This window comes from Oryx dammah, unplaced genomic scaffold, assembly GCF_014754425.2.
Source record: "Oryx dammah isolate SB20612 unplaced genomic scaffold, SCBI_Odam_1.1 HiC_scaffold_25, whole genome shotgun sequence".
Lineage (NCBI taxonomy): Eukaryota > Metazoa > Chordata > Mammalia > Artiodactyla > Bovidae > Oryx > Oryx dammah.
Genome location: NW_024070209.1, coordinates 1,691,803 through 1,703,829, shown reverse-complemented (window position 1 = coordinate 1,703,829; position 12,027 = coordinate 1,691,803). Strand labels below are relative to the sequence as shown.

At 38.7% G+C, this 12,027-nt stretch overlaps 1 protein-coding gene across 6 annotated transcripts in view; it reads right to left on the bottom strand.

The window, feature by feature from the left end:
• Positions 1 to 12,027, bottom strand: part of NPHP1 (nephrocystin 1) — a 65,463-nt gene extending 53,436 nt beyond the window's left edge. For 4 of the 6 annotated variants that reach the window (XM_040267548.1, XM_040267552.1, XM_040267551.1 and 1 more), the window contains exons 1-4: positions 11,878 to 12,027; positions 8,661 to 8,734; positions 4,707 to 4,767; positions 3,405 to 3,529 (exon numbers count right to left, since the gene is read on the bottom strand). In XM_040267548.1, the coding sequence (XP_040123482.1) occupies positions 3,405 to 3,529; positions 4,707 to 4,767; positions 8,661 to 8,734; positions 11,878 to 11,946 (329 nt within the window). In that variant the 5' untranslated portion in view covers positions 11,947 to 12,027. Of the gene's footprint in view, positions 1 to 3,404; positions 3,530 to 4,706; positions 4,768 to 8,660; positions 8,735 to 9,410; positions 9,712 to 11,867 lie in introns of those variants that run through there. The other 2 variants (XM_040267553.1, XM_040267550.1) reach the window with 2 other exon arrangements.

The following is a 12,027-nucleotide window of genomic DNA, read 5'->3' as shown; positions in this document are numbered from 1 at the left end:
TATGTTGTAAAGCGGCTATTAGATGCCTACACATTAAGGATAATTTCTTCCTACTGAATCAGTCCTTTTATTACTATAAAATGTCTTAATCTATTAAATTAGTTTTGACCTTAAAGTCTATTTCACCTGATATTACTGTAACTGCATCACCTTGTTTTGGTTAGGGTAAGCATGGAATATCTTTTTCCAATCTTTTACTTGCAACCCATTTATGCTATCTTAAATGGCGCCCAAACACAGTGCTGAAATGGTATGTAGTGGTCCCAAGCAGAAGAAAGCTGTGATGTATCTAATGGGAGAAAATTAGTGTGTTATTATTAGATTTCTTCAGGCATAAATTACAGGGCTGTTGGCTGAGTTCAATATTAATGAATCAATAATATACATTAAAAAGGTATCTTTACACAGAAACACACAAAGAACAAGGACGTATATTACTCAGTTGACAAAAGACATTTTGTTCACTGTTTCATAGGAACCTAGCTTCTCCTAGAAGCTACAGGGCAGTATTCACTATTCAGGTCTGCAACAATTTTGTGGGGTATAACTACTGCAAATAATGAAAACTGACTGTATATCATAAATTCTCAAATTTACATTTTGCTTTACACAATCAAGTGTTTTTTTAAAAGACATTTAGAGAAGAAAAAGAGTCTTTTCTGTCTACCCACAGACCAGGGCTTTTCACTCCTTTCTGCAGATCCAAGTTTTCCTTGGGGTTATTTCCTTCCAGCCTGAAGGACTTCCTATAGCAAATGCCTCAGTTCTTGTCTGACAGATTTCCTCAGCTTTTGTTTGTCTGAAAATGTCTTCATTTCACTTTAATTTCTAAAAGATGCTTTTGCTCTATACAGAATTCTGGGTTGACAGATTTTTTTTTCCTTTCAATTCTTTCACGATGTCACTGCATTGTCCTCTGACCTGTATTTTTTTCTAACAAGACGTCAACTTTAATTTGAATTGTTTGTCTGTACATGTTTATTTCTCTGGCTGCTTTTATGATTTTCCATTATGTTTAATTTTCGGCAGTTTAACTGACACACCTATGTGTAGTTTCTATATATTTATTGTTTGGGGTTGTCTGAGGTTCTTGGATCACTGAATCAATAATTTTTTTTTAATCTCAATTAAAATTTTATTTACATATTTCCTGTGCTCCATCCTCTCTCTCCGCCCCTTCTGGGACTTCAGTTATATGTGGGTTGTCACTTTTGACCATGTCCTAAACCATTCCTATGTTCTGTTCTTTCCATTCTTTTTTTCTTTTTGTGCACGAGTTTGAAAGTTTTTCATTGCTCAGTGTTTGGGTTCGCTAATCTTTTCCTCTATTGTATCTAGTTATCTGTCAAACCACCAATTAAAAAAAAAACATTTTTATATACTGTGTTTTTTAGGTTCAGAGTTTCCATTTTTGGTCTGTATTAGTTTTCATTTCTCTCCTTAAGATCCTCTCTAATCAACCAATCTGCCTATCTATCCAACAAATTCCTTAACACACTGAAAATAGTTCTTTGATAGTTCTGGTGTGCTAATTTTCACATCTGGGTCACCTAGGTTTCCACTGACTATTTTTTCTCTTTATTACAAGACATTTTCTACCTTTTCGAAGCTATATATTGAATCAGACTTAGAAAGCTCCCAGCCAGTATTCTATCAGTTATTATATTTTACTGTTGTAGAATGTTCATTTGATTATTTTCTATATTTGAATTCTCTCAAAATATTCTTTTTTTTTCCCATTTCATCCATCTTTTCTTCTATTTTCTTTAACATATTAGTCATATTGTTTAAAAATCCCAGTCAGAATACTCTACGATCTAGTTCAGATCTGGGTCTGTTTTTATTGACTGTTACTGCTTAATTATCTATTATTTATTTTCCCCTACTTTTTTTGCATTTCTAGTCATTATTTTTAGTAATTACTGCACATTGTGGCTGACATATTTAGAGACTCTGGATTATGTTGACATCCTTTAATGAGCAGTGAATTTTGTCCTGTTATCTTTTTCCTGTTCAGGTCTGGTTTTAGGTTTTGTTGGGAAAGATTTCCTTCAGTTTTGTCTGTATTTCAAGATCACAGTTTTGAATATCAGGGTGTACTCTGTACTCCTTACTCCTAGACATGGGTCTTATGTGCTCTCTAGCATGGAGTATTCACCGAGGTCTCTTTGCTCTAGCTGGGTATAAAGCCCAGCATTTTTCCAGGATTCTGTGACCCGCAGAGTCTTTTAAGCTCTGTTTCCCAGCAGGTGCTTCCTGCCAGGCCTTCGGGATTCCAGCTCTGCGTAGCCCAGGAGTCCCCTCAGATTTCTGGAGTTGTCTCTCTGCAAGTCTTTTCCCTCTCCCCACATGTCCCAGGAGCCTCAGCAACTGCAGAACTTTTAAGACCTTTTCTTTTTTATGTGGATCATTTTTAAAGTCTTTATTGAGACTGTTACAATACTGTTTATGTTTTATGTTTTGGGGTTTTGGCCCCAAGGCATGTGGGATCTCAGCTCCCTGCATTGGTAGGTAAAGTCTTAACCACTGGACCACTAGGTCCCAGAAACTCCAGAATTTGATCTCTGGAGCCCAGAGAGACTGCTGCTCCCTGTCTGGGATCTACCTTCCTGCATCACACACAGCTCATAAACTATCGCCAAGGAGGGGGTCTGGGTGAATACAGGAGTCACCTCTTGTGTCTCTCTGTATTAAGGATATCAGACCGCTCAGCTGATGCTCAGTAAGTTCAGAAAGCCACTTTGTATATTTTGTCCAGATTCTACAGTGTTTTTTTGGTAGGAAGGTTAAGTCTAATACCAGCCACTTTGTCATTCTCAGCACTGGAAATCAATGGAAATTCTAGAAACCTTCTAATAATATTTTCTTTAGTGTTTTTTTCCCCCAGAATACAGTGTAAAAGTATGGGAACAGCATTTGAAGAGTCTAAATAGTTGACTTTTCTCTTTCTATCTCCCTATGAATTGGGGTTGTTTACACTGTCAAGTTTTCTTTCCACTTTACAAAGCCTATTACTAACATCCACTCCATCAGGAAAAGAATGCATATTTCTGCTTCCATTTTTAAAAGAATATTTATAAAAAGGAAATAAGCAAATAGATAATTCAGATAATTTTGTTTTTACACATCAACCCTGACATTAAAAGCATGACCCTTACTTTCTAATGTCTGTTTATTGAGCTTTTCACATCTCTATTTTGCTCCCCCAACTAGCTTATGAGCTACCTGAGAGATTATGGCTTTTACTTTACATCTCTCCTAGAAGTTCACACTTTCTTCTATATACAATAAGTAACTGTTGACAGATTATACTGTCACGGTTTTATCTATATGCAACTTTATTCTGAATAAAACATTTAAACTGTTGGTGATATAATGGGAAGAAAGAAAGGAAGGGCGCATACTCAGTGACATTTTCTCTGCTGATGGACACAGCAAGCTCCTGCAGTTGGTGGGTAAGCTTATCCAAAAGATTGTGCTCCTCTTCTTTCTTCTGATAGTAATTTCCCACAGGTGCAGGTTCATCAGCCTATGAGAGAATAAAAGTCTACTTCACTAAAAAAAAAAAAAAATTCCATTTTTATTGCATTTATTGTAATAGAAAAAAAAAAACTCCAATAAGTGACATAAGACAAAGCAAATATCAATACAAGGCTGTGCCTATCTTAGATAAACAAGCTTAAAAGAAATTCAAGATTTCTTAAATTGTGATTATGCTGGAACATGAATCAAATGGCATAACAAAGCTTAAAAGAAATTTAAGATTTCTTAAATTATGATTATGCTGGAACATGAATCAAATGGCATAACAAAGTTAGGCCTCTAATTTGCTTTGCTTTGTTGCTAGGTATTGCAGACCCTCTACAGCCAGTAAAGGGACAGGTTCCAGACAGAGGACTGGCTTTGGAGTTAAAAAGACAGGTGCCAAGTCAAGGTTCTGTCGCCCGCTGGCAGCGAGACACTGGGACAACTGCCAGACCTTTGCAAGCCCCAGGGGTCAGCGTTTCCAATTCAGGGTCAGTCAGTCTCCTGATTTACAGTTTCTCATCCCTGGAGAAATTCAGAAGAGATGCTTAGAAACCACCTGTCTCCAATGCAGTAAAGGAGACTCACTCACGGGCAGGGCGACCACTCCTGCACGCCTTCCACCCTACATGCTCTCTGAGTCTCTGGCCCTGAACACTTCGCTCAAGTTCAGGCTCATATTAAAAGATCCTGATGGAATTGCCAAGAGAAAATTCTGCTGCTGCTGCTGCTAAGTCGCTTCAGTCGTGTCCGACTCTGTGCGACCCCACAGACGGGAGCCCACCCAGTTTCTCTGTCCCTGGGGTTAGTTCCCCCTGTTTCTGCAGAGTCACCGATCTCAGAACTGCTGTGTGATTCAGGAAGCTTCTCTACCTTGTACCCTCTGGGCCAAATAATCTACTTCCCCACAGTGTGATTAAAATAAAAATAATTGTAAACTGTAAAACATAAAACTTACACAACGCAATAATAAAGATAGCTTCTTTCAAGTTCTTCCGCGTCCTCAGTGCTGGGTGAGTTCATCACAGCTGAACTTTTATCAGTATTTGGGGCCCTGGTTCACACTTATATGAACCCAGGAACCTACCCACTCTAAGGATAGGAACTCCCACTTAGTAAAATATTTGGGTAAAAACAGATTTAAAAAAAAAAATAGTAACGTGACCAACTATAATACTTACTTTTTTTAATTTTTGAAGAGCATTTTTATTTTCATCTATTGCCTGTTTTAATTGGATACATCTAAATTTTCAAAAAAGAAAGAAAAATATTGAGTTTTTAATCGTCATAACCAAAAAAGCTATTTTATAAAATCATATGTTCAGTCTTTAAGCAGGCAAGGCAATTTCTATCATATGAATGATATTTAAAAACTCATATGTAAGTGTCTCTCCACTCATTAGCTTGGGTGATTCTCGCAGCAAGATCTAGGGTATGAGGTATGATAATCAAAACTCAGCAGACAAGTGACTCTGGGCTTCAGTCTCCTAGTTCTAAAATAAGGAAAGCACTGGGCTTTTAACTGCTTCCATAGCTCTGAAGTTCCATAAACCCAGGATTTAGCCCAGAAGACAATACGATACGCCTCATCAGAGAAAGAAGAGACAAAAGCCACGTGATCATCTCAACAAATGCAGAAAGAGCATTTGATAAAATTCAACATCCATTCACTATAAAAGCCCCTACCAAAGCGGGTGTAGAGGGAACATATCTCAACATAATACAAGCTACTTATGACAAACCCATAACCAATACAATACTCAACGCTGAAAAGCTGAAAGCCATCCTGCAAAAATCTGGAACAAGACAAGGATGCCCACTCTCACCACTCCAGTATAGTACTGGAAGTCCTAGTCATAGCAATCAGGTAATAAGAAGAAATAAAAGGTATCCAACTTGGAAGAGACGAGTATGCAAATTACATGATTCTGTATATAGAAAACCCTAAAGACTCCACACAAAAACTACTATAACTGATAAATTCAGCAAGGTAGCGGGATACAAGATTCACAGGCAGAGATTTCTTTATCCTAAAAATGAAATATCAGAAAGAGAAAGTGAAAATAATAATTTCTTTATCCTAAAAATGAAATATCAGAAAGAGAAAGTAAAAATAATAATACTTTATCCTAAAAATGAAATATCAGAAAGAGAAAGTAAAAATAATAATTCCTTTTAAAACTGCATCAGAAAATAAAATACTCTATGTGGAATCTACAATACAATACAAATCAACATGTCTATGATCCAGACACAGCCTCACAGACACAGAAAACAGACTGTGGCTGACAAGGGAAGAGGGGAGGGAAGGACTGGGGGTTGGGATTAGCAGAGGCAAACTATTATATATAGGGTGGATAAGCAATAAGGCTCTACTGTATAGCACAGGGAGCTGTAGTCAATATCCGGCAACAAACCGTAACAGAAAAGAATATGAAAAAGAATGTGTGTGTGTGTGTGTGTGTGACACTGAGTCATTTTGCTGAAGAGAGGAAATTAACACAACAGTATAAATCAGCTATACTTCAATAAAATTAAAAAAATAAAATACTTAGGAACAAAAGACCACGGACGTGAAAGACATATGCTGAGAACTATAAAACAATGATAAAGGAAACTAAAGATAATTCAGAGAAATGGGAAGACGATCCATGTTCTCGGGCTGTGTGCATGCTTCGCTGCTCAGTTATGCCCCACTCTTTGCAACCCCGTGGACTGTAGCTGCCAGGACCCAGGGGATTTTTTCAGCAGAAACGCTGCAGTGGGTCGCCATTGCTTCCTCCGGGGACCTTCCCGACCCAAGGATGGGATCTGCGTCTCTTGTGATTCCTGCACTGGCAGGTGGATTCTTTACCACTGAGCCACCTGGAAATTCCAGGTTCTTGGATTGGAAGGATTATTATTATTAAAATGGCCATATTATCCAAAGCAATCTACAGATTTCATGTAATCCCTATCAAATTACCCATGGTATTTTTCACAGAACTAGAACCCATAATCTTGAAATTTATACAGAACCCGAATTGCTAAAGCAACCCTGAGGAAAAAGAACAAAGCTTTTGTTCTCTGGCATAGCCCTCCCAGATTTCAGACAAGAGTACAAAACTACAATAATCAAAACAGCAGTACTGGCACAAAAACAGACATAGATCAATGCAACAGAATAGAGAACCTAGAAATAAACCAATACACCTAAAGTCAATTAATCTTTGACAAAGGAGGCAAGAATATACAATGAAGAAAAGACAGTCTCTTCAGCAAGTGGTGTTGGGAAAGCTGGACAGCACATGTAAATCAGTGTAGTTGGAACACACCCTCACACCAAACACAAAAATAAACTCAAAATGGCTTAAAGACTTAAATATGACACGACACCATAAAACTCCTAGAAAAGAGTATAAGCAAAACATTCTCTGACATAAACCATACCAATGTTTTCTTAGGTCAGTCTAGTAACACCAAGGCAATAGAAAATAAAAGAAAATAAACAAATGGAACCTAATCAAACTTATAAGCTTTTGCACAGCAAAGAAAACCATAAACAAAATGAAAAGATAACATATGAACTGGGAGAAAATATTTGCAAACAATGTGACCAAAAGGGCTTAATTTCCAAAATATACACACAGCTCATAGAAACTCAATAACAACAACAACTGCAACAAAACAACAACCACTCAGTCAAAAAATGGGCAGAAGACATAAGTAGACATTCCTCCAAAAACGACATACAGATCGCCAACAGGAACATGAAAAGAGGCTCACATGGCTAATTACTAGAGGAATGCAAGTCAAAACTACAAGGAGGTATCACCTCACACCGGTCAGAATGGGCATCATTAAAGTCCGTAAGAAAACAAATGCTGGAGAGAGTGTGGAGAAAAGGGGCAGCCTCCTACACTGTTGGTCGGAATATAAATTGGTGAAGCCATGGAGGAAAACAGTACAGAAGTTCCTCAAAAAAACTAAAATTAGAGCCGGCCTATTGATCCAGCAATCATACTCCTGGGTATGTATCTGAAGAGAACTCGAATTTGGAAAGATACACCTTATGCTCACAGCGGCACTATCTGCAATAGCCAAGACATGGAAACAACCTAAACATCCATTAAAAGGCGAATGGATAAAGCAGGTGTGGCACACGCACGTTAATATGATGAAATACTACTCAGCCACTAAAAAGAAGAAAAGAAGGCCATTTGCAGCAACACGTATGGCCCTGGAATTATCATACTAATGGAAGTAGGTCAGAAAGCAAAAGACAATTGGCATGATATGAGATCACTTACGTGTAAAATCTAACATATGACACAAATAAACCTCTCTAGGAAACAGAGACACAATCACAAATGAAACAACAGACTGGCGGCTGCCAAGGGCGGGGAGGGGAGGGGAGGGTGATTGGGAGTTTGGGATTAGCAGACGAAAACTGTTATATAGAAGATGGATAAACAACAAGGTCCTACTGTGCAGCATAGGGAACTCTATCCAATATCTTGTGATAAACTATAATGGAAAAGAATCTGAAAAAGAATATATATATATTTATAACTGAATCACTTTGCCTTACGCCAGAAACTAACACATCATACTAATAAATCAACTGTACTGAAATAAATAAATAAATTCTGCATTTCTTGTTGGTTTTAAAACATTTTTATTGCCTTCCCACTTTGATGTTTTATAGCTGAGTAATATTAGACATATTAATTAATCACTGTAAACCTTAATTTTCTCATCTATATTAATGAGTAGTTCACTAACTTTCAGTAACTTTCAGATGTTATGAAAGTTAATTAAGAAAAAATTCTTAGAGCGCAGACCACACTGTCTGGTATATACAAAAGTACAAAATAAATGTAAGCTACTTCTTTTTAACATTTGTCATCCTCTATTTAACCTTATTCCAATATTTAGGCTTGGTAGACGTAGATAACTGTAAGAGAAATATTTCAAAATACTTTTGGAAAATTTCATTCATTTTTACCTCAGTATTATTTCCTATTATTACTCTGTCTTTTCAGAAATTATATTAATTTTAAAAAATAGAGTGCCTCAATTTCTATGCTGTAAATACTGCTCACTGAAATCTAAGTACAGCCTCTACAAAGCTTACACAACTTAGCATACTTTACCTTTGGTACATATCTCTCCTTTTACTTGCTTCTAGAGCTCCTTTCAGTTGACTCTCAAAAAGCAACCCATCGACCTACAATAAATGGAGACTGTCTAAAGTATCACACTGTTAAATACCATATAACCTTAGGACACAAACTTTTAATTTTTCCCCAAATATTTTGTAATGAACACTTTGAAACACACAATAAAGCTGAAAGAATCGTACAGTGAACATCCATATACCCGCCACCTGGATTCGATCATTAGCATTTTACCCTACTCTTTTGATCCATCTATTCATCAACCCATCTAATTTTTTACATATTACAAAGAAAATTACAATCATCAGTATATTTTCCCTTAAACAATACATCATGGGTATCACTAACTAGAGTTCAGTATTTGGTGTGAATTTTACATACAAGGAAATACACATTTCATCTTAAGACTGTATTTGCTAAGTTCTGGCAAGTGCCATGTAATCCAAACCGCTATCAACCTATAGAAAATTACTATTACTCCAGAAAGTTCCCAGAATGTACTGTTTTGTGTAATCATTTCACACAGCATGTTTCTGAGATACTTCCATATCGGAAGTATACTTCCATATACACTGCTGTCTGTATCGTTAGTTTATTCTTTCTTATTGCTGAGTAATACTCCCTGTATGAATAAACCACAGGTTTTTTTCTTTCTTATCCTTATTCTTATATCTTATACTGTGACTTAGCAATTTCCAAATACTACCTGTAACTTTGCCAACATACCCACAAAAGAGGCACATACATCTTTTGGGTTCTACAGATGTGGAAAAGATAAAGTGATTGAAAAAACAGAAATAAAATTCTCTACTCTTGCCATTCTGCATCTGTTATTCACAACGTTTACACACATGGTGAGTCAGTCATCACGGGCGTAACCCAGATGGGTCCTTCATAACTTGTCCCATGGATAGCAGGGTGGAGGTCTGTGCCACGTTTTGCTTCACGTGTCCTCTGTGAAGGCCTCCCTGGTGGCTCAGACAGTGAAGAATCTGCCTGCCAATGTAGGAGAAGTGGGTTCGATCCCTGGGTTGGGAAGATCCTCTGGAGAAGGAAATGGCAAAACACCCTAGTATTCTTGCCTGGAGAATTCCATGGACCTGAGGAGCCTGGAGGGCTACAGTCCTTGGGATCCTGAAAAGTCAGACATGCCTGAGCATGAGCAGAAGTACATTCTATATGGGGTCAGGGAAGAAGGACCCCACAATATCACAGAGCCCTTCCCAGACACACAGGGTACCAAAAGGCTCAGGAGCCAATTGGGTTCCAGCTTGAACAACCCTGGTGACTGTTTTGTTTCATCTTTGTATCAGTAACAATTGTTGTGGCTTACTTCTACAACTTTTCCTGGTTCTGTCAATGTCCAAGTAAATTTAAAATTGAATGCAATATAAAGCATCTGGCCAAAGCTCAGCTTAAGTTAGTGTCTCATTAACTTTTATTTTTATTTCTACCAGAAGAGTATTCTATTTTGTTGTACCACTATAATTCCAATAGAGTTCCTTAAGAAATATTTATCCACCCAATCTTTTGTACTTTTTAAATGAAAGTCCAAAACTGGATAAAATATGAGCATTCAGTACATCTTCTGTCTGCTAAAGATTATAAAAATCATTTTATTTAGTGGAAATAATACTTGGTAATATTAACAGATCAGTTTAGTTTAGTTACTCAGTCATGTCTGACTCTTTGCGACCCCATGAACTGCAGCATGCCAGGCCTCCCTGTCCATCACCAACTCCCGGAGTCCACCCAAACCCATGTCCATCAAGTCGATGATGCCATCCAGCCATCTCATCCTCTGTCGTCCCCTTCTCCTCCTGCCCTCAATCTTTCCCAGCATCGGGGTCTTTTCAAATGAGTCAGCTCTTCAAATCAGGTGGCCAAAGTATTGGATTTAAGCTTCAACATCAGTCCTTCCAATGAACACCCAGGACTGATCTCTTTTAGGATGGACTGGTTGGACCTCCTTGCAGTCCAAGGGACTCTCAAGAGTCTTCTCCAGCACCACAGTTCATAAGCATCAATTCTCCGGCCCTCAGCTTTCTTTATAGTCCAACTCTCACATCCATACATGACCACTGGAAAAACCATAGCCTTGATTAGATGGACCTTTGTTGGCAAAGTAATGTCTCTGCTTTTTAATATGCTGTCTAGGTTGGTCATAATTTTCCTTCCAAGGAGTAAGCGTCTTTTAATTTCATGGCTTGCAGTCACCATCTGCAGTGATTTTGGAGCCCAGAAAAATAAAGTCAGCCACTGTTTCCACTGTTGCCCCATCTATCTGCCATGAAGTGATGGGACCAGATGCCATGATCTTCGTTTTCTGAATGTTGAGCTTTAAGTCTACTTTTTCACTCTCCTCTTTCACTTTCATCAAGAGGCTCTTTAGTTTTTCTTCACTTTCTGCCATAAGGGTGGTGTCATCTGAGGTTATTGATATTTCTCCCAGCAATCTTGATTCCAGCTTGTGCTTCCTCCTGGAAATGCAATTACACAGTCTAGGAGCATAAATATCTTCTACATCTTGTCAAGGTGCTTTCCAGAAATGCTGTGCCTTATACCCTGGGGCAGTAAAAGTGCCTGTTTCATCACAGCCTCCCCAGTACTGAGCATGAAGATTTTTAAAGTGTTTTTGGTATCTTATTTTCTTTGCAATTGCTTATCTTAGAAGCCAATTTTTCTCATGTTTATGTGACTAGTATCTCTTCTTTAGTTCATGTCCTTTTCTCACTTGTCAGGTCTTAATATTTTTCTTATATATTATTCCTTGATGCATATTTGGCTTGGCTTTATGGGAAGCAAAAACACTCAAGAGCCTCCACTGGATGAGAGATAAAGGAAAGGAAGCATGGAGAATGGAGGAAAGTGATGTTGAGTGCAGAGATGGTTGGAATGGTATCATTCGTTTAGATTTGGAGGTGAGATGGGATAGAAGAGTTGTTAGGTTGCAGATGGAGCTGTTAGGTGGGGTGGAGGGAGAGGAGGACAGCACTTAGTCGAGCATCCCATTTTCTAGCCTCCCCGGGGTTGGGTTGGGAGCGTGAGGGGTTAGAATCAGGCTTTGGTCCCGGGACGTTGCGGGTGGGGGAGGTTACCACCTGGAAAGGGTGGGTTGGGGTTGACTCTCAGAGTTAGGGTGCGCCCCAGAGCTCGCCCGCCGCCAGAGCCCAGGTCTCTCACCAGACGGTACCTGCTGCTTCAGCTCCTGACTGCGGCGCTGCAAGGACTGGAGTGGGTCGCGCTGCCGCCTCGCCAGCATCTCCGTCGCCTAGGCGCGGAGAGCACAGCGGTCGCCAGGGAAACCATGGCGGCTGCAGCGGGACGTGACGCCATCACTACG